Source organism: Tarenaya hassleriana, unplaced genomic scaffold (assembly GCF_000463585.1).
Source record: "Tarenaya hassleriana unplaced genomic scaffold, ASM46358v1 Cleome7, whole genome shotgun sequence".
In the NCBI taxonomy this organism is placed as follows: Eukaryota; Viridiplantae; Streptophyta; class Magnoliopsida; order Brassicales; family Cleomaceae; genus Tarenaya; species Tarenaya hassleriana.
Genome location: NW_010969548.1, coordinates 2,201,109 through 2,219,733, shown reverse-complemented (window position 1 = coordinate 2,219,733; position 18,625 = coordinate 2,201,109). Strand labels below are relative to the sequence as shown.

Genomic DNA, 18,625 nt, shown 5'->3' with positions numbered 1-18,625 from the left:
GTAGTTCTTCATACGTGATACATATATCATTGTCAAGATCCGATCCGATAAGTTTGTTAAATACTTTCACAGCAAAAACCCAATGACATATAGATAACTCTTATTTCACCAAATTGACATTTCAAATTATCCATCAAAATCTTAACCGTTTTTGCGTTGGATTCATTTAAGATTCATAAGTTTACTTGAAACATTAATAGAAAAATTATTTATTAAATTCTAATAATATTTATGAAAAATTTATATATTTATATGATATTTTTAAGTAAATATATTTTTTCTATAAATTTTCTAATTTTTTTTTATAAATTTATATTCTTTTGTGGAAAAAATAAAAGATTATCAATTTTCAAATAATAAATAGCAGAAAAAAATTATATTTTGAATATTAACAAAAAATAACAATTTTGAAAATAATTTTATTTGGGAAGATGAATTATATTTATAATTTTTTTTATGACAGAATATTTTAAAATAACTATATATAATTTATGATTAGACCGATTGCTTTTAAATCTAGTAAAACAAATACGTATTAAAGGTAATGTGAATATGAAAAGATTTAAAATGATATCATTAACCGATTATTTGTACCATTTCTCCCAATCAAATTTTCATATTTTTCTAAATTTGTGACCGAACATAAAATGATTAAATTTTATACTTTCATTAACCTTTTGAGTTTAGTATTTTGTATTCACTTGATAAATATATTTCTCTGTTATAATCTTTATTTTATTCACGTGTTCCTAATGTAAAATATTTGTATCAACTTGTGCTTATTACACGTATCAATATTTTGCTCGACATGTAAAAATAAACAAATGAATATATATAAACCTTATCCATTTGGAACAAATAATAGGCAAGGTAGTTTTTTTTAGTAACAAATTTGACATATTAGTTAGTTTGATTAATCTATAAATGATGCGAGTTTATTAAATAATAAATAAGAAGATATTTTTTTATTCCAATTGAAGTATGTTCAAACTCATTTTATGTTTGTTGTTCATCGAATCCGTATAAAATCAATCCACTTTTAATTTATATATATGAGTTTTAACCTGATGTAGTTAGGTATTTTCATTTAGTTTTACGTATATCTGATTAAAATTATTTTCTATTGTTTTTATCATCTCAATTTATTTTATATGATCCTATAAAACATGTTTTGAACTTATGATGAAAGAGTTGACTTAATTCTTCATACGTGACATATATACAATTATCCCGTAAACCATCAACTATTAACAATTTTAATATTGGACTCATTTAAAATTCATAAGTTATTTGTTATATTATATAGAGTCATATTATATAAGTCATATTATATAGAGTGACTTATTTTTCTACTATGATATTCCACCTTTCTTATCAAATTTTAGATTTTTTACATATTTATAATTTATAATTATCAAATGAATTAATTTTTTAAGCATAATCTTTATTCTAACCTACAATCTATTGTGTTTTGTTTGATTATGTCAAATATTTAAATCAATAGATTTAAGTTGTGTGATTATATCTAATTTTTGGTGTACTTATTCTATATAGTTATGTAATTATATATTTTTGGTATTGGATAATCTTTGATTGTTTTTGTATTATTGTGTTTACGTTCTTATATGATCAATTTTATAGTTCTAAGTAATTCAAATTAAAAAAACTAATGAAAACACCCATAAATTTCAATTGTTAATTCAAATCTAAGGACGTTGATATGTATTAAAAAAAATTAATTATTTAGCTCTAAAGGTTGAAAATAACACTTGTGTAGTTGCAATTCAGAGCGTGTTTTGTTTTAATATCTTTTTATAACTTCCTTTCGTTGTTCTCCATTACTGATTTTTATTAGTCGATTTGTATAGTTAGAAGTAGTGGCGGACCCATTTTATATGGTGTGGAGGCACATGCCCGTAATTAATTAAAAAAAATATCAATTTTACTTGTAAAATTGATAAGATTGTAGAAAAAAACGTTAAATGTCCCCATTAAAATAAAAATTGTTTAGGTAAAATCATATATATAAAATTCTTGCTCCTTTCATCACTTTCTCTAGGTGCGCCACTGGTTAGAAGTTTTAAATAATGAATTTTAAATATGATATTTAATTAATTTTAGTAATGTGCAAAGTTTATCATTTTTTTGGTTTATCCCTAATAATAATAATACATAAAAATTGTAAAAAAGTAATGGGATATACACTTATATATACACACATATATATTTATATACATATATACATATATATATTTATATACATATATGTGTATATATATGTGCACACATACGTAGATATATACATACATACACTTAAATATATACATATATATACATATGTACATATATCTACGCATGTATACACATTAATATATATATACATACATTTTTTTTGTTAAAAATATATATATATACATATAAACACACGTACATATATATATATACATACATATATCTATATATACATACATACACATATATATATATATACATAATTAAATATATACATATATATATATATATTATATACATGCATGTACATACACATTTACGTACATATATACATATATATAATGGTGCATGAATGAGAGAATATGACCAGAATAAGATAAAAAGAAAAGAAATATCAAAAGCAATATTGCAAATTGCACAATAGGGCTCAAATTTCAATCAAATCAACATTCATAAGTTTAAGATACCGTAGAGTATATAGATTATCTCACAACTCTAGGCTCTCAAATATTGTGATTGCTTTCCCTAGAGACTCGTTTCTCGCGCGGTTGGAGCCCGAAACCTAAAAAACATTCAAATTATTCCAATCTGCGGGTCCAGAAAAATAAATTAGCTTTGAAGACGCGTTTTTAAGCATACAAAAACTGCGACAAATGAAAAATAAGAAAACTTTGGAAAATACCATGAAACTCTCTCCACAAATAATATTCGAATATGAATCAACGGGATGCCGCGTCCTTTTAAATTAGCATAAACTATATAATATATATGACCATACAATATGTATATGGAGATGAGTGTTGATCCTAAGTTGAAGATTATAATTAAACATAAACAATACTATATATATATATATATATATATGTATTATAGTAGAGATGTCTAGGAGATGAACCGAGAATGAGAGCGGTAAAGACCCAATCACCGGTTTTGGATTTCTCAGTAAGACAACCCATAACCATTTTCTTCTTTAGAATTATGAGTATAAAGGAGATCATCCATAGAGATGTTCTGTTGTATTGAATTTCAAAACCCAAAATACCTTGGTGAAGAGCATGTTTTTATATAGGAAAAAAACATGTAGACATTATATTTTACATTTTAAAAATATAGAATATCACGAATACATACATCTGGTTATATTATATGAATGATATATATATATATATACAAAAATGAAAAATAACCTAAAACTATAAATATTTTGAAATAGAGGGAGTAATTAATATAATTTAATATATTAAATATCTATCGAAGAAAACGTTGTCCATCTTTTGACAAAACAAATAATCTACTTAATAAATGCAAAATGACTATGAACATATGTGCGTATATCAATGTATGCATTAATGATATATTGACTTCTTTTAAATGAACTTATATTTTTTAATAGGAGGGATACGTGTCAAACCTTCTTCTTCCCCTTCTTCCGTGTCTGTTAAATTAATTGAATCCCCCTTCCTCTCCCATCTCTGTCTGCAAAATTTTGGGTAAATCTCTCGTCTGAATCCCTAATCCTCAGACCAGAAAATGTCGGATCAAAGCCGCGCTCTTCGACGAACTCAAATTCTCACCAATCACATACTCCGGTCGCCTTCTCCGGCGTCAAATTCATCTCTTTCTCCGGAGGTATGTTTGCAGTACTCTCCTCCCCAGCTCAACGAGAGTTATGGCTTCGACATCAAGGAGATGAGGAAATTGCTTGATGGACACAACGTCGAGGACAGGGATTGGCTGTATGGGCTAATGATTCAGAGCAATTTGTTCAATCGGAGGGAGAGAGGCGGGAAGATCTTCGTGTCTCCGGATTACAACCAGACGATGGAGCAGCAGAGGGAGATAACGATGCGACGGATTTGGTACTTGTTGGAGAAAGGGGTTTTCCAGGGCTGGTTGACAAAGACGGGTGCCGAAGCCGAGCTCAAGAAGTTCTCTCTCCTTGAAATTTGCGGGATTTTCGATCACTCTCTCGCCATTAAAATCGGCGTTCATTTCTTCTTGTGGTATGTTTCCAATTCATGTGCATATTCATTCACATGTGCCAACGCGCGCGTGTGTATACATATGGTTGTTTCCTGACGTGGGCTATGATCAGTTTCCTGAAAGTGTTTCGCTTGCGAGTTAATATGGACATCTGTTTGTATGTGTTCTGCAAAGGACTATGATTTCATCGTTTTCTGTTGTTTTTGCCTATGATTCTAATGGGGAATTTGATTGAGGAACTATGGAATTATCATGAAAGGGTGCTCTGCTCCTTAAGAGGTCGTTTTCTCGAATATTATCGAATGAACATGTGGCTTGGGGGACTTTACTTGCACATTAGAACCGATTGTCTACAACAGAGTTGACCTGCACATTGTTGGTGCTAACTTTTTGTGAGACAGCCGTATAGGAAGACTAGTCTGGCATCGCAAATTTACGTACCCGATTCACTTTATTATTGTTTTAGTTTCAACATGTTCTTCTTGTGATATGAAATATAAGATAAAGGAGTGTTGGCATATGGTTTTGCGGATCTGAATACCCTTTAGTTTTAGTACATCTCGCGTTCTGGTATGCCGTTAAGGTACAGCTTTATTTTTCATTCTCATAAGTTTTACTGTTTTTAATATTCAGGGCTGGTGCTATTCAGTTTTTTGGCACAAGACGCCACCACGAAAAGTGGCTGAAGGACACTGAAGATTATGTTGTGAAGGGTTGCTTTGCAATGACTGAGTTGGGTCATGGAAGTAATGTAGGGTTATCAATTCTCTTTTTCCCCCAAAGGCTAACTACTTGTGCTGGTGATCTTTTGTATCCGCATTGAGTTAATGTTCTTTCTTTTGATTAAACGGTTTTAGGTGCGAGGAATTGAAACAGTGACTACTTATGACCCAAGAACTGGAGAGTTTATCATAAACACTCCTTGTGAATCTGCTCAGAAGTATTGGATCGGTGGGGCAGCTAATGTAAGAGCTCTTTCGTTTTAACATCCCAATTATCCTGAATGTCTCTCGATATCCTTCTATCTGTTATAATTTACTTACTGATTTTTTTTTTTGGAATGCTATCCTGTCAATGTCATAGTACTTATATTTATCATATACTGACTTTGTTGTTGTTGTTGTTTTAGCATGCAACACATACAATTGTGTTTTCACAGCTTGATATAAACGGAACCAATCAGGGTGTCCATGCTTTTATCGCCCAAATCAGGGACCAAGATGGCAATGTATGTCCAAACATACGCATAGCTGATTGTGGACACAAAATTGGTCTAAATGGAGTAGACAATGGCCGCATATGGTGATTTCCACATCTCCATGATATAGTGTTTTCCTTAACCTAAAAGGTTTGCTTCATGCAGTATTCTACTGTGGTTCTAGGTTTGACAATCTCAAAGTTCCAAGAGAGAATTTATTGAACTCAGTTGCCGATGTCTCACCGGATGGACAGTATGTTAGCGCAATAAAGGACCCTGATCAGGTAAAGTTGTTGCACATTCTCACTCTGGACCATTGGTCTGACAAAACTTGGGTGTAATTTTCGTCCTTTTTTTTTCCCTCGAGCCACTGAGACAATATTTCCCATTCTCATTTCAGCGGTTTGCAGCATTCATGGCTCCTTTGACCTCAGGCCGTGTCACAATTTCAGCAAGTGCAGTTTATTCAGCTAAGGTAATGAATTTCAGTGATCTAATCTTCATCTCCTTAAATAAATTGATGTTCATGAGATATGAACCTGGATATTTGAGGATCAAGTGGTGTTTATCAAGCTTCTTACTTGTAATGGCAGATGGCTTTAGCTATTGCAATAAGGTACTCGTTATCTAGGAGAGCCTTCTCCATTGCAGCAAATGAGCCTGAAGTTCTCCTGCTTGATTACCCAAGCCATCAAAGGCGACTACTGCCTCTTCTGGCTAAGACGTAAGGTTCTTAACCATCGTTATGTTTTTGCTTTGAGAACTGTGACGGTCCCGATAATAGCTCTAGTATTGTTGTTCGGTTCCCCTGTTTCTATGTCTAAAAGGGGAAGAGAGGCTCAAACAAAACATCTGTGGCCAAATTCTCGATACATGTAGACAACAAGAAACTAATTTTATACCTTACTCTCTCTTACTGTATCTAGATATGCAATGAGCTTCGCTGCAAATTACTTGAAGATGATTTATGTGAAGAGGACACCTGAGACCAACAAAATCATCCATGTTGTTTCGAGTGGGTTCAAAGCCACTCTCACCTGGCACAATATGCGAACACTTCAGGTAGGAACGGGCATATTATATGGGTTGTTTCTTGATTCATCTTAATTTAGATATTATTTTTGAGATATTTTCCTTTTCCTATACAAAATACGAGCTTTCCTTTTTTGTTTTTTCCTTTATTGTTTTGGCGCGTATTTTTATAGATAAGCTCGTCCAAATTTGGAGTAACGTATCCGAATTAAATCCAAAATTTGGGGAAAAAATCCTAAAAGATTTTCTAACTTCTTAAAAGATTCATCTAAAACCTCAATTTCACACATATCTAAATAGATTTTCAGTTAAAAAATATGCAAAAAAAAATCTTAAAAAATAAATATCTAAATTATCAACCGGCAATGGAATGCCGTGAAGCTTGTGGAGGGCAAGGTCTGAAAACAGAAAACCTTGTGGGTATTCTGAAAGGTGAATTCGATGTGCAGACTACGTTTGAGGGTGACAATAATGTGTTGATGCAGCAGGTAAGATAGGGTGCAAAACTCTCGGTATAATTGATGGTGTAAAAGTGATTCATTAGTTCTTTCGTGATACTTAGGTGAGCAAGGCACTTTTCAGCGAATACGTGTCTTGTAAGAAAAGGAACAAACCTTTCAAAGGATTAGGGTTGGAGCACATGAATAGTCCTCGTCCGGTCCTGCCATCTCAACTCACATCTTCTACCCTCAGATGCAGCCAGTTCCAGGTCATACACCTTGTCATAGATGTACTTTCCGTTCAGATGAACAAAAAGTTTTGTTAAACATATTGTGTCTTTTGTCCGTACTAGACAAATGTTTTCTGTTTAAGAGAGCGAGATCTGCTAGAACGATTTTCCGCTGAAGTCTCGCAGCATCAAGGGAAGGGAGAAAGTAGAGAGTACTCCTTCATGCAGGTCAGAGTTTCTTCTCTCGCAGCGTAAACTTTACTGTTTTCTTAGAAGATCTAATAAAAGAGATACTCTTATATTGTTTTCTTTGTCCCGTTCTTTTCCGTGTTTAACAGAATCATCAGCTGGCTGAAGACCTTGGTCGGGCTTTTGCGGAAAAAGCCATACTCCAAACCATTTTGGAGGCTGAGGCCAAGCTTCCTGCTGGTTCAGTAAAAGTAAGTACCGAGTGTGATCACTTTCTTTCATCAAGTCTTGAACTTTTACAGATCCAACCACACCCATAGGGCATTTTTCTAGTTTAGGATCACAGGCAGGAAGTAGCACAAATTCTACCATATGATTACTGTTCCACGAAAGTGAAAGATTATAAGTTTACGTATCATATGATAACAGGACGTTTTGGGAATGGTGAGAGCGATGTATGGCCTCATCTGCATAGAGGAAGATGCATCGTTTCTGAGATATGAGTATCTGTCAACGGATGGCATCGGAGCAGTGAGGAGAGAAGTGTCGAAGCTGTGTGGAGAGATGAGGCCTCACGCTCTCTCTCTCGTCACCTCCTTTGGATTCCCCGACTCTTTCCTGAGCCCCATCGCTTTCAACTGGGTCGAAGCCAATGCTTGGCCCTCTGCTCTTCATCATCACTAATCTCTCTCTCTCTCTCGTATTTGTAATAAAGGGATTGTCTGAAACTTACCACAGAGATTTGCTGTTGGACGGTTGAAATTATTGCAACCGTTGGGGTGGTTGTAAGTGAATATCTTTATAATTAAATTATAGACAATAAAGCGATATATATATCTGGTGTAGTTGTGGTAAGCAAATTAACGACCGAAATTTGAGTATTAATCTGACACAAGTAACAGAGAAACCTCAAGAATCCAACCAAAAGAAAGCAACTGAACAAGAACCGAAAAAGACAGAGAGGTCATACCAGACAACAAATTCAGATCCAAACCCATAAAAAGACAAAAAAAAACTAAATCAAAGGGGCGAATCCAGCAGCCACAGAGAAAGCGAGAAGGGTAGAGCCGATCCAAAAACTGGAACCAGAAGCAGCAGCGTTGGGTGGAGATTCAATGGCAGGCGGGGTAGAGGCGTTGGTCGGGGAGGGAACCGGCTGCATGGTCGGGACCGAGACCGGAGGCAATGAACCAGAAGGCTGGACGAGGATTTCGAGCTTCTGACCAACCTGGCAATGGCCAGGCACCCCACATATGAAGTAGTAGTGCCCTTCTCTCGTCAAGTTCACCATGTCCGATCCCGTTTTGTACACCGCCATAGCCGGAGACGAGACATTGCAGGACTGGAAATCTTGGAGAGTGACCTCTGTCACGTCATGGTAGTCCTTGTTGTACTGGAAATCGAGAGCGTCGCCGGCTTGGAACGTCTTGGACGATGCCCATTTGGCGTAGTCGACTCCTCCAATGGTGGTCCATCCTTTCGAGTCGCCGACCTTGTGGACCGCTCCAATGGCGCCTCCTAATAGCATTGCCGTGACCAGCAAGAAACCTAACATTGTTTTTCTCGTTATCGCCATTAATGTCGATCGATGGTTTCACTGACAGGTGGGGGAAAAAAGGAAACTGGGAAGAAGATTGGATTTTATTTTTTTGGAGGTTGATGGCATCATGGCCGCGGCTGTGTATATATAGAGAGAGATTTGGTTGCACATTATTCATCCCCTTGTAGGATTTGGCTGTCAAGAACTATTCTTGGATCTTGTTATATGCAAATTCCTTAAGTGATCTTTGAATCAAATTGCATCTTAATTTAGATATTATTTTTGAGATATTTTCCTTTTCCTATACAAAATACGAGCTTTCCTTTTTTGTTTTTTCCTTTATTGTTTTGGCGCGTATTTTTATAGATAAGCTCGTCCAAATTTGGAGTAACGTATCCGAATTAAATCCAAAATTTGGGGAAAAAATCCTAAAAGATTTTCTAACTTCTTAAAAGATTCATCTAAAACCTCAATTTCACACATATCTAAATAGATTTTCAGTTAAAAAATATGCAAAAAAAAATCTTAAAAAATAAATATCTAAATTATCAACCGGCAATAATAAAATCTAAATATTTATAATAAATTCTGAAAAGCTATAATTTTTTATTAATTTATCTAAAAAATACATCACAATTTATAATTAATGATGATTCATCACTCTCCCCGGAGAAAAACCACTCAAAAATCCATAATTAATGACTATATTGGCTGCATTTTCTGTAAGCGAGTCGTTCCAAATATGAAATGACTAAACAAAACATGCCAGAAAGATATACAAAAACATTATTAATTAAATATATATATATATAATACAATTTATACCCATTAACTCATTTACTATATATAGAAACGAAAGCATCGTAAAACATTAGCGCATAGCAGTAAAAAAAAAAAAAGGAAACGATAATTCGATCACATGATAGCACAAGCATGAGGGTTTTCATCACTAAACTTAGAACCGGTTTGGTGGCTGAAGATGGAGGCGTGGACAGGGTGGCGATAATAGGCGTGATCGCTGCTGTCGTAACCGTGCTTGTGATAGTTGTACGATGATGTCGGGACCGGTGCGATGTGGTTAACAGGGCCGTTGCAGCCGTGAGGGTCGTAGTAGTAGCCGCCGGCCAAGGAGTTGTGGTCGGGGTTGTACGGAAGCTGCCACAGCTCCGCCCTTCTTCCCGTTTTCCGGACCGTCTTTAGAACCTTCTTCTGATCGGCGTACCCCGTCACCGTCACTTTCTGCTGCATCATGTCTATCTCCACATCGTCTACACCTATATATTCATATATATACACGTATATATGCATCATACATACACAATGTTTGAATTCTTTGCATCATCTCACACACATATATATATATATATATATATATATATATATATATATATATATGTATGTGTGTATACCTCGGAGTTTCTTAAGGGCATGTCTAACCCTGCTCTCGCATCCGGCACAGTCCATATGCACTCTCATCTCAATAATCTGAAATTAGAAAAAAAAAATATATGTTAATATTCATAGATCAAACATCAAATTCACATAATCATAGAACATTGTTTTTTTAAATGAAGTGTTAAAGAGATTAGGTTTCTTACCGTCATCTTGATTTTTTCTTTCTCTGATGATTTGATAATAACTTTGATCAATTTGAGGCTAATCCGAGAATATGAATGAATGTATGAACTTATGAAATGTGAAATGTGAGAATATCTATATATATATATATAGGGTCCCTTTCATTCAAATTTATTTGACTAGAAAATTATTTCTTTCTTTTAAAATTATAATTAAATAATTGGGAATTTCGCTATTATTAAGTTATTATTTTGCACCGACTTTTTCTTTAAACTGTCAGACTATGAGTTGGGAAGAGAGGTGGCTTAGTGTGGGCATCCATAATGGTAATTAACTCCAGTTTCGAGATATTTTTTAAAATAAACTTTATATTTTTTCTTTATATATAAAAAATTATATCTTAAGATACAGTATATCTTTTTTTTTAGTCTGAATCATTCGTTGATAATACATTTTTAAAAATATAAATCATCTATTTCTACTACTAACTCGAATTTGATACACTTTCGATCCTTTGTTTCCTAATTAAATTATTGTAAGCTAATTGCAGATGTTGTGAACTGATATTAGCTTTGCATCAAAATTATTTAAATTAATATATTACAACCTTAAGAAAATATTATAGATGATGGCGTTGACTTTTGGTGGAGTGATGGGGGAGCAGAGTTGACTTTGGGGATGTCATCATGCAGCTTCGGAGCAAAGCATGGGTCATTTGCACTATGGGCGACACTGGCGGATCTTGTCCCTTTTGGCCGACCATTATCGTTTCATTCAATGCCCAAACCGAACCGGTTCACAGTTTTCATATTTTCCGGTTCGGTTTATCCGATGATCTCGTACCACAAAAATAGATTAGTGATCGTAGGGCTAGCCATGGGTCGGATACCCGCGTTTTTGGAGTTATTCGTCGTCGTTTTCGTTTTCGTCTTCGCAGGTTTTAGAGGAATACTGTCTCTGTATCTATCTCACAACATCCGGATATTCGCCCAACGAATACCCATAACTAAAAGACGGGTATCCATGAGTACTCATATCCATATATAAAACATTAACCAATATAAAATTAAACCAAATAGTCAACAGAAATATACTTAGTCCAAAAACACATTAAAATTCTTAAAATATAACAATATGCATAGAATCCTAGAATTTTTTTTTTCCAAAATACATAATGATTTGAAGTTGAATTCACGAAAACTTGAAAATCCAATATATAATCCTGAAAGAAAGTAGAAATAATCTAAGTATTTTGGTAATTATTTTAAGAATATAAAAATAATTTTATAATTTAATATATACACGGGTATCCGCGGATGCCCATTATTTTCAATATATGAAATCCGAACCCGTATGACGGGTATTCCACTTTTTAATATTCGTTTTTGTCTTCGTTAGATGTCGAGTATCCGTTTTTTGGATATCGACGAGACCGGATATCCGTGTATCCACGAGTAACGGGCTTAAATGTCCAGCCCTACTGCTTTGAATCAAATGAGGTAATGTATTTATACACGTCTTATAAATTGAATATAGAAACGTTAATGTATATGATTTGAAGATTAGAAAGTTAATGATAAAATTTTATTAATAAAGATAATTTAAACCGTATTTCCATACAAAAAAAATCTACACATTTTGAATATATGGATTTGAAATCATCTTCTGTAGGTATTTGCATTATGTTCAAACAGTTATTAAAATTGTTATTTCGTAAACATTCATATAATCCAATCCATAGGAAAACATTACTAAAACTTTGAAGTTATTGATTTTAAAAAAACTACGATCAAACTCAATAATTGATGATGCGAGGAAAATTTATCAAAAAGAGAATAAATGTTATTCTACTTGTAAATTTTGGTTACGTTTGGACCGACTAATTTAAATACATATTTATATAATCTTGTGACGCAAATGTGCTAAGTTGGGTCCGAAAAATTAGTTTGATATATATTTGGGCCTCGTCTGGGCCTATTATTCTTTATATGATTGCACATTGGACCTATGGATCCGAATTATTTACACATATATATTTTTTTTTAAAGTAAAGGTTAATGTTCTAAACTTTAACCATATGCTAAAAACCTTATGGATTTCTTACGTTTCAATAATAGAAATAGGGATGCTTAGAATCGGAAGATACCCAAAGAGAAACATAAAGACGTAATCTAAATGGCATGATGTTTAATTTATCGTCCACGATTACGGAGTATGGACCGTCGAAATTAATCTATTAGAAAACAGCTCTATATGAGTGATTTTATAGTTTCTTGGAATTCACGTAACGTCTCAAACAAAGAAAAAACTTGCATCCACAAAAAAAAAGAAGATTTTTTTTTCCTACAAACCTCTACTACTAGAAGGAGGAGAAACCCATTGACCGTTGACCCAGTCAACGTGTGCCCTGAGGCGGTTAAACGGGTACTCGATCTCGTCGCCCGTCGTACGGAAATAGACAGAGAACAAGTTATCTTTCCGACCGGTGACCTCTCCGACCCACCAACCATCGTTGTCGAAGGCGTCGACGGCGTCACGGCGGCGGAACACGACGGGGATGTATCTCGGCGGCGACGGCCGGATCTCGGCGGCGGAGATCGTCTCCATCAACGGCTGAAACTCGTCCTCTTCCGTCACCAGGTTCTTGTACTTCACCTTGTAGAATTTTCCGCCGGCGAGCCTTTCCACGACGGTGGCGGCGAAGTATGAGCCGAGGAACCCTTCTTCCCGGCTGCAGACTTCCACGTGGTCGCCTCTCACAAACTCCATTGTCGATCAAATCTGATTTTCCGACAGAATCTGCAGTTTTTCCTGTGTTCTTGGTTTGTTTTTTTTTTCCTGTGGAAAATACAAAGATGGTCGGAGAGGGTACGGGTTCTTTTATAGGGCCTGTTGGATTCTTTATTTCCTATTTTCTTTTTCTACGGATTTTTCATATTCTTCCCTCCTCTTTTCAAGATTTGTTAATTTCAAAATGAGAAATGTGTTTATTTTTGTAAAAAAAAATGGAAACTTGGTATTTATGTGAAATTTGTCAATTCTGAGACTTTTATTTCCATTTGAGCTTGATCAATGTATCATGGAATGGGAATATTACTTTGATTAAAAAAAAAGGTTATTATACTATTTAGGTTGTAATTAAGATTTATCATGTTTTTTCTCGGCTACTTTTTTTTACACAAATGTAAATTTAATCCCACTAAATAGCTTATACAGTTTTATTAAATGTCTAATAATATCACATTAAAAGTCAAAATGGGTCATTATATAATAATCATATGATATACTAATCTTGATGTATCTTCATAGAGCCTTTAACCTGCTATATATGAATGGCTTTCTATATGATTCCAAATAGATTTTTTTGGGGATTTTTTATGACATTAGGAAAATATAAGGGGTCAAATATAGAAAATAGTGAAACATTTGGGGGTTTACCGTAATTGCTTCAAACTTATGAGGAGAACGACGTGGGACGGATACACTCGTCAACCATCACTCAGATATTTCCTTTTTCCATTTTTTTAGGTTTCCCAATAATTTTGTCAAAATTAATAATAATAATAAATTCGTTCTGTGATTTTCAGTTGAAGTCCACAGCTTTACTTTCTTCGTCATCACCTCCACAAGATACTCATCCATGGCGGTTCTCAGCTACATATCGGCCACGTCAACCACGCCACCGATCTCTCAGGACCCATCACCCACTCCATCGAATCCGTCTCTGCAAAACCCTAGACCCACCAAAATCGTTCTACCGAATAAGAAGCCGATGAAATGGTCCACCGGCGTCGCTCCCGGAGAGTATGGTGGTCCTCCGACCACCACGAAGCTCAGGAAGTACTGGGGAGGAGAAGGAGAGGACCCCATAACTTCCAAGGATTTCATCTGGAACAAAGATTTCATGGATCGTATGAAGAGATTGATCGAGGACCCTGACGATTCTTCTCTCGACCCATACCCGGTTAAGGTCATTTTCTTTGTCTTCCTCTGACATTTCTCTCGTCTGGGTCTCTTTATTTCCTTGCAAATGAGATGAAAAATGGCGCAAAGGCTGGTTTTTGGCATAGTTTATTTGGAAGTTATCATTCTGATTCACACTTTCGAGATCGTAGATGATACTGGAATTCGAATGTTTGGTTGTTCTAAAACCCTCTGGTCCGTGTCTCAGAGACACTAATTATGTTCTGCGTGTGGACAGGAAGAATCGTCTGGGTTTCTGAGCTTGAGTAGAGTTATGAGCCTTGACAGGTTTTGCTCTTTCTTGCTCCTAAAAAGCTGGTCAAATAATCTTCTTTGCGACTGAGTTCTTGACTCCATTACTATAATATGCAAATGGGTCTTTCTTTGCTTTTGTGTTTAACAGTATGGATGTTGATTTGAGCAAAGAGCTTGTAGCGCCTTCCAAACATGTCTCAGAAAATCTTGACACCTCTACTGTCTCAGTAAGAAACTACCTGCCAACCCAATGTCCTAGTTGATTAATCTCGAGTTCTCTCTTATGGCGACTGACAAGAATTTGTCATCAGAACACTGGCAGCATGTCTCGCAGATGGAAAATGGTGCCGACACGCCGTGAACAAGAGAAATGGGATAAAGCCACCAAGGCTGCTACAGGCGGCAGTGTAAATTATCTCTCTATTGCTGCAATAGTTTGCGAATTGTTCCTTATTGGATTTCACTAGTTTCATTTAGTCTCTCCCAGTGAGCAGGAAAATTTGGTAATTAAGCTCTTGATTTCTTGTTTTCTGAATTGATTTTTGGACTACAGGAGGTGATGTTTAGGGAACTGAGGCAGCCGCGTGGTGATCCAGAAGTCTTGGCTGCTCAGTCAAGAGAGCAATACTTTAAGGTGTCTTACTTCTGAATTCACCACATGAAATATCTTCTGTGTTACTTGATTTTTAACTCTTATATGTAAACCGTCTGTATATTTATATACGGATATTTGTAATTTTAGCATACTGCGTATTGTTATGACATTCCAGGGTTATGCACTTTTTTCTTTTTCGTGTTTTTGAACTTGGAATATGGGCTTGATAGATTCATTTCAAAAGTAGGTTTCTGTGGCAATTCTATTGTTCTAGTAACGTATTGATAAGCCTAATTGTATAGAGCCTAAAAAATGTTTACCATTATTCTTCCAAATAAACGAATAACATATTTTGGGCTATTATCGTATATTTGTTTTTATAAATGGGGGTCTTACAAAAGAGCAGTCTTTATCTGCATTCCAAAGACTTGTTAGGCAATTCATTCTTACCTTTGAAATGTCTTTCTGCAGTTGAAAAAGAGGCTGCAGCTACTTACACTTGGTATAGGTGGCGTAGGCTTAGTATCGGCTTATATTTCATACACGCCAGAAATAGCTGCAAGGTCGGTCGGTTGGTTGGTTCTCATGCAAAGTCTCAAACTCTGTCATACTGTAAAAAAGAAAAAAGAAGAAGAAATACGATTGTTTTTTTTCTTCAGATGATTGCTTTTGTTGTGTATGAATTTCTTTGGTTGTTCCCTTGCCTGCAGTTTTGGAGCTGGCCTGATTGGGTCGTTGGTATATATGAGGATGCTTGGTAACACAGTGGATTCCATGGCAGATGGAGCTAAGGGACTTGTCAAGTATGTGTTCTGTTCCATATCTTATCCGGTTTTGTCTATGCAGCTAGAGAGATGACTCACTGTTTCGACCAAAATTGTTATTACAGAGGAGCAGCAGGGCAACCGAGGTTACTTGTCCCTGTTGTGTTGGTGATGATATACAATCGATGGAACGGGTAAGCGTTTCTTGCCATTACTTTATCGGTTGACATATATATTCTCTGGCTGAAGTGTTGAAAATGCTTTGTTTTTGTGTGTGTGTGTGTGTGGATGAAGAATACTTGTTCCTGACTACGGATTCATGCACTTGGAATTGATACCGATGTTGGTGGGATTTTTCACGTACAAAATCGCAACGTTTTTTCAAGCTATAGAAGAGGCGATCACCTTTGATGGCAGAAAGACCTAAGTCTGTAGAGATATTCGGGTTTCGGAGGGCACATCCGACCATTCCAGTCACATGAAAGCAGCAGCCAAACAGGTAAACATCATCATCATCATCATCATCATCATTTTCGTCTATTTCTGTGTTTACTCTCAAGGCAGTATGAGAGCAGGTAATTAAGTTTCATGTTGGAACATAACGAGAGTTTGCTAATATTAACACCTGTTTTGGCTAATGGGAGTTCCATTTACTGTACAGGTTAGTGGTATCTGGTTCTTCACTTTGTAAGCATTCTGCAATATATTCTCATTTGTTACAATAAAAAAAGTAATGTGACTAATCATTTGGTGAAAAATTAAATCTTTTTGGCTTTGGAATCGGTCAAGTTGATATTCATGAGATTTCAAATTAAGAAAATGACGTTGGCGGTAAGCATGATTCGCAGGAACTAGAACAACATGCTATAAAACGAGCTAGTTCTAACACAAACCCAAATGAATAAATATAAAAAGAAAGCCATTCCGACTTTGGTTAAGTTGAAAATCAAGATTTCATATCGAAGCTAATCAGAGTTCAGACCAAACCGGGGCCTACGTTGCCCTGTTCATACTCTTCGTTAAGGCGACCTTCGTATTCATAACCCAACTGGTCGCAGTAAGTCTTGATCTCGTCCATGTCCTTGTCGGAGCAGACGTCATCGGCCACCACGACTGTCGTCTCGTCTCTCTCGGGTTTGTATTTGGCCAATGCTTTCCGACTCGAAACAACGATCTTGACGACCTTGTCGTTACCGCATGCGGCTTGAGATACGACCCTCGCTTCCATTTATGTCGAGTGTGCTTCGCTTGTTTTCTATTAGTTAGGTATGATTTATAAAGGGGAAGAGTCATGGGGTAGTCGAGGAACCATGCATGCAAATGGACAAGTGAATGAACATTTGGTTCCATTTTGCGTGAGGGATGTTGTTACAGTCATGCAGACAACATCCACAAACCTGAATGAACTACTTTCATGTAATTTCCAAAGCGACAAACAAGATTTCCGTTTTATCATTTATGACCGTAAAGAACTGCAAATGAAAATTGTTCAACAGACAAACAAAAAAAGCCTTCTTCCCCCCTTCACTCGTGGGATTTCGAAAGAAATGCAAAGACTCGGGTAAAGACCAAAGAGAGAGTTATGGAGGCAAAAGGACCGGAGTTCTTTTGAGCTGAAAAACATCTCCAAACTCCTATATATATATATAACCAAATACCGAGAATCTAACTCTTCCACATTGTAAAACTTGATTTTGATGGTTCCGATAACAATAACAATAAAAAGGCAGCCGAGGGCTTGTTTTTGTAATACCTGCTGCCATTTCTCTGTACACATGAAATGGATCCTCTGGCTAACACAGCGTGTACTCGCAGTCAAGTAAGCGTGAAAGTATCTCCTCACAGCTTGGCCGTTCCTCTGGTTCCGCCCAACAATCTTGCATACGGAGGACATAGAAAAGCTTTTTAACTCCATCAAACTCCAAACATAATACATAGTATGAATAACCAAACACACACACAAAAAAAAACTACGAAAGAAAAACCTGCGATAAGCTTGCTGAGTGGACCTTCAGGAATCTCCAACCGTGACCTTTCATTCGCAACAGCATAAATCACCTTGACAAACCAAAAACAAAACAAAAAATCCACGAAACAAATTCTGACAAAATTAAGCATTTCAGCCCCTAGAAAGGAGAGTAAATGAAACATACATACATAAGAGACGTCACAGTCTGGCGTACCTTCTCTGGGGGAACTCCTTCCCATGGTTTACTTAATGTAGAAAGCTCCCACATTATGACCCCCAGGCTAAAGATGTCACATTTCTCTGTAAATGGTTCGTTACGAATAAGTTCAGGAGCCATCCACTCTGGTGTTCCAGCAGATGAGGAATCCTTCACGCTATCCTCTGTCATTATCCTTGACAGCCCAAAATCACAGATCTTGACAGTCCAATGTTTGTCCACAAGGCAGTTGGCACTCTTTAGGTCGCGGTGAACAATCTTCATCCGGTGTATGCACATCAAGCCCCTTCATCATCCACCGTAAAGTTTTGAAATAGACAAAGATGAACGTAGAGTGCTTTTTAGAGCACCGGTCTAGAGTGGTAACGAATCAAATAGTTTGATTTCTGTTTCTTAAGTAAACAAGCAATAGAAGCTGAACTTAGAGACAAAGGGAAAGA

The 18,625-nt window shown here is 35.8% G+C and overlaps 7 protein-coding genes across 11 annotated transcripts in view; 2 read left to right on the top strand and 5 right to left on the bottom strand.

Moving 5' to 3' along the window:
- Positions 1–3,659: 3,659 nt before the first annotated feature.
- On the top strand, positions 3,660–8,138 carry LOC104800850 (acyl-coenzyme A oxidase 3, peroxisomal). The gene is made up of 13 exons (XM_010523806.1): positions 3,660–4,235; positions 4,849–4,966; positions 5,073–5,180; positions 5,345–5,517; positions 5,598–5,697; positions 5,814–5,888; positions 6,007–6,137; positions 6,340–6,475; positions 6,814–6,933; positions 7,008–7,154; positions 7,239–7,343; positions 7,454–7,555; positions 7,734–8,138. The coding sequence occupies exons 1-13, from the start codon at positions 3,763–3,765 to the stop codon at positions 7,986–7,988; spliced, it is 2,043 nt and encodes a 680-aa protein (XP_010522108.1). The 5' UTR covers positions 3,660–3,762; the 3' UTR covers positions 7,989–8,138.
- Positions 8,139–8,240: 102 nt separating this feature from the next.
- LOC104800849 (mavicyanin) lies at positions 8,241–9,033 on the bottom strand. The gene has a single exon (XM_010523805.1). It carries the CDS (start codon positions 8,878–8,880, stop codon positions 8,320–8,322), a length of 561 nt encoding a protein of 186 aa, XP_010522107.1. The 5' UTR covers positions 8,881–9,033; the 3' UTR covers positions 8,241–8,319.
- Positions 9,034–9,618: 585 nt separating this feature from the next.
- On the bottom strand, positions 9,619–10,522 carry LOC104800848 (heavy metal-associated isoprenylated plant protein 20). Its single transcript, XM_010523804.2, has 3 exons — positions 10,443–10,522; positions 10,254–10,329; positions 9,619–10,118 (listed from the first exon to the last, which is right to left on the bottom strand). The coding sequence occupies exons 1-3, from the start codon at positions 10,446–10,448 to the stop codon at positions 9,760–9,762; spliced, it is 441 nt and encodes a 146-aa protein (XP_010522106.1). The 5' UTR covers positions 10,449–10,522; the 3' UTR covers positions 9,619–9,759.
- A 2,122-nt stretch (positions 10,523–12,644) lies between these two features.
- Positions 12,645–13,281, bottom strand: LOC104800847 (DUF724 domain-containing protein 2). The gene has a single exon (XM_010523803.1). It carries the CDS (start codon positions 13,189–13,191, stop codon positions 12,766–12,768), a length of 426 nt encoding a protein of 141 aa, XP_010522105.1. The 5' UTR covers positions 13,192–13,281; the 3' UTR covers positions 12,645–12,765.
- A 710-nt stretch (positions 13,282–13,991) lies between these two features.
- Positions 13,992–16,773, top strand: LOC104800846. 2 transcript variants are annotated; one of them, XR_769816.2, is made up of 10 exons: positions 13,992–14,392; positions 14,624–14,673; positions 14,789–14,867; positions 14,952–15,047; positions 15,194–15,274; positions 15,707–15,798; positions 15,946–16,038; positions 16,125–16,193; positions 16,294–16,498; positions 16,661–16,773. XR_769816.2 is itself a non-coding variant. In XM_010523802.2 (9 exons), the coding sequence occupies exons 1-9, from the start codon at positions 14,063–14,065 to the stop codon at positions 16,424–16,426; spliced, it is 1,023 nt and encodes a 340-aa protein (XP_010522104.1). In that variant the 5' UTR covers positions 13,992–14,062; the 3' UTR covers positions 16,427–16,652. The 2 variants fall into 2 exon arrangements, 1 of the variants encoding a protein (XP_010522104.1); XM_010523802.2 differs by lacking the exon at positions 16,661–16,773 and having other exon boundaries at positions 16,294–16,652.
- An 80-nt stretch (positions 16,774–16,853) lies between these two features.
- On the bottom strand, positions 16,854–17,248 carry LOC104800844 (oxysterol-binding protein-related protein 1B). The gene has a single exon (XM_019201004.1). The coding sequence runs from the start codon at positions 17,225–17,227 to the stop codon at positions 16,976–16,978; it is 252 nt and encodes an 83-aa protein (XP_019056549.1). The 5' UTR covers positions 17,228–17,248; the 3' UTR covers positions 16,854–16,975.
- Positions 17,249–17,416: 168 nt separating this feature from the next.
- LOC104800845 (serine/threonine-protein kinase CTR1) overlaps positions 17,417–18,625 on the bottom strand; it is an 8,011-nt gene continuing 6,802 nt past the window's right edge. For 3 of the 4 annotated variants that reach the window (XM_019201003.1, XM_010523799.2, XM_010523801.2), the window contains 3 exons: positions 18,183–18,471; positions 17,985–18,057; positions 17,417–17,875 (listed from right to left, as the gene is read on the bottom strand). In XM_019201003.1, coding sequence (XP_019056548.1) covers positions 17,793–17,875; positions 17,985–18,057; positions 18,183–18,471 — 445 coding nt within the window. In that variant the 3' untranslated portion in view covers positions 17,417–17,792. The remainder of the gene's footprint in view (positions 17,876–17,984; positions 18,058–18,182; positions 18,472–18,625) is intronic. The other variant, XM_010523798.2, reaches the window with a different exon arrangement.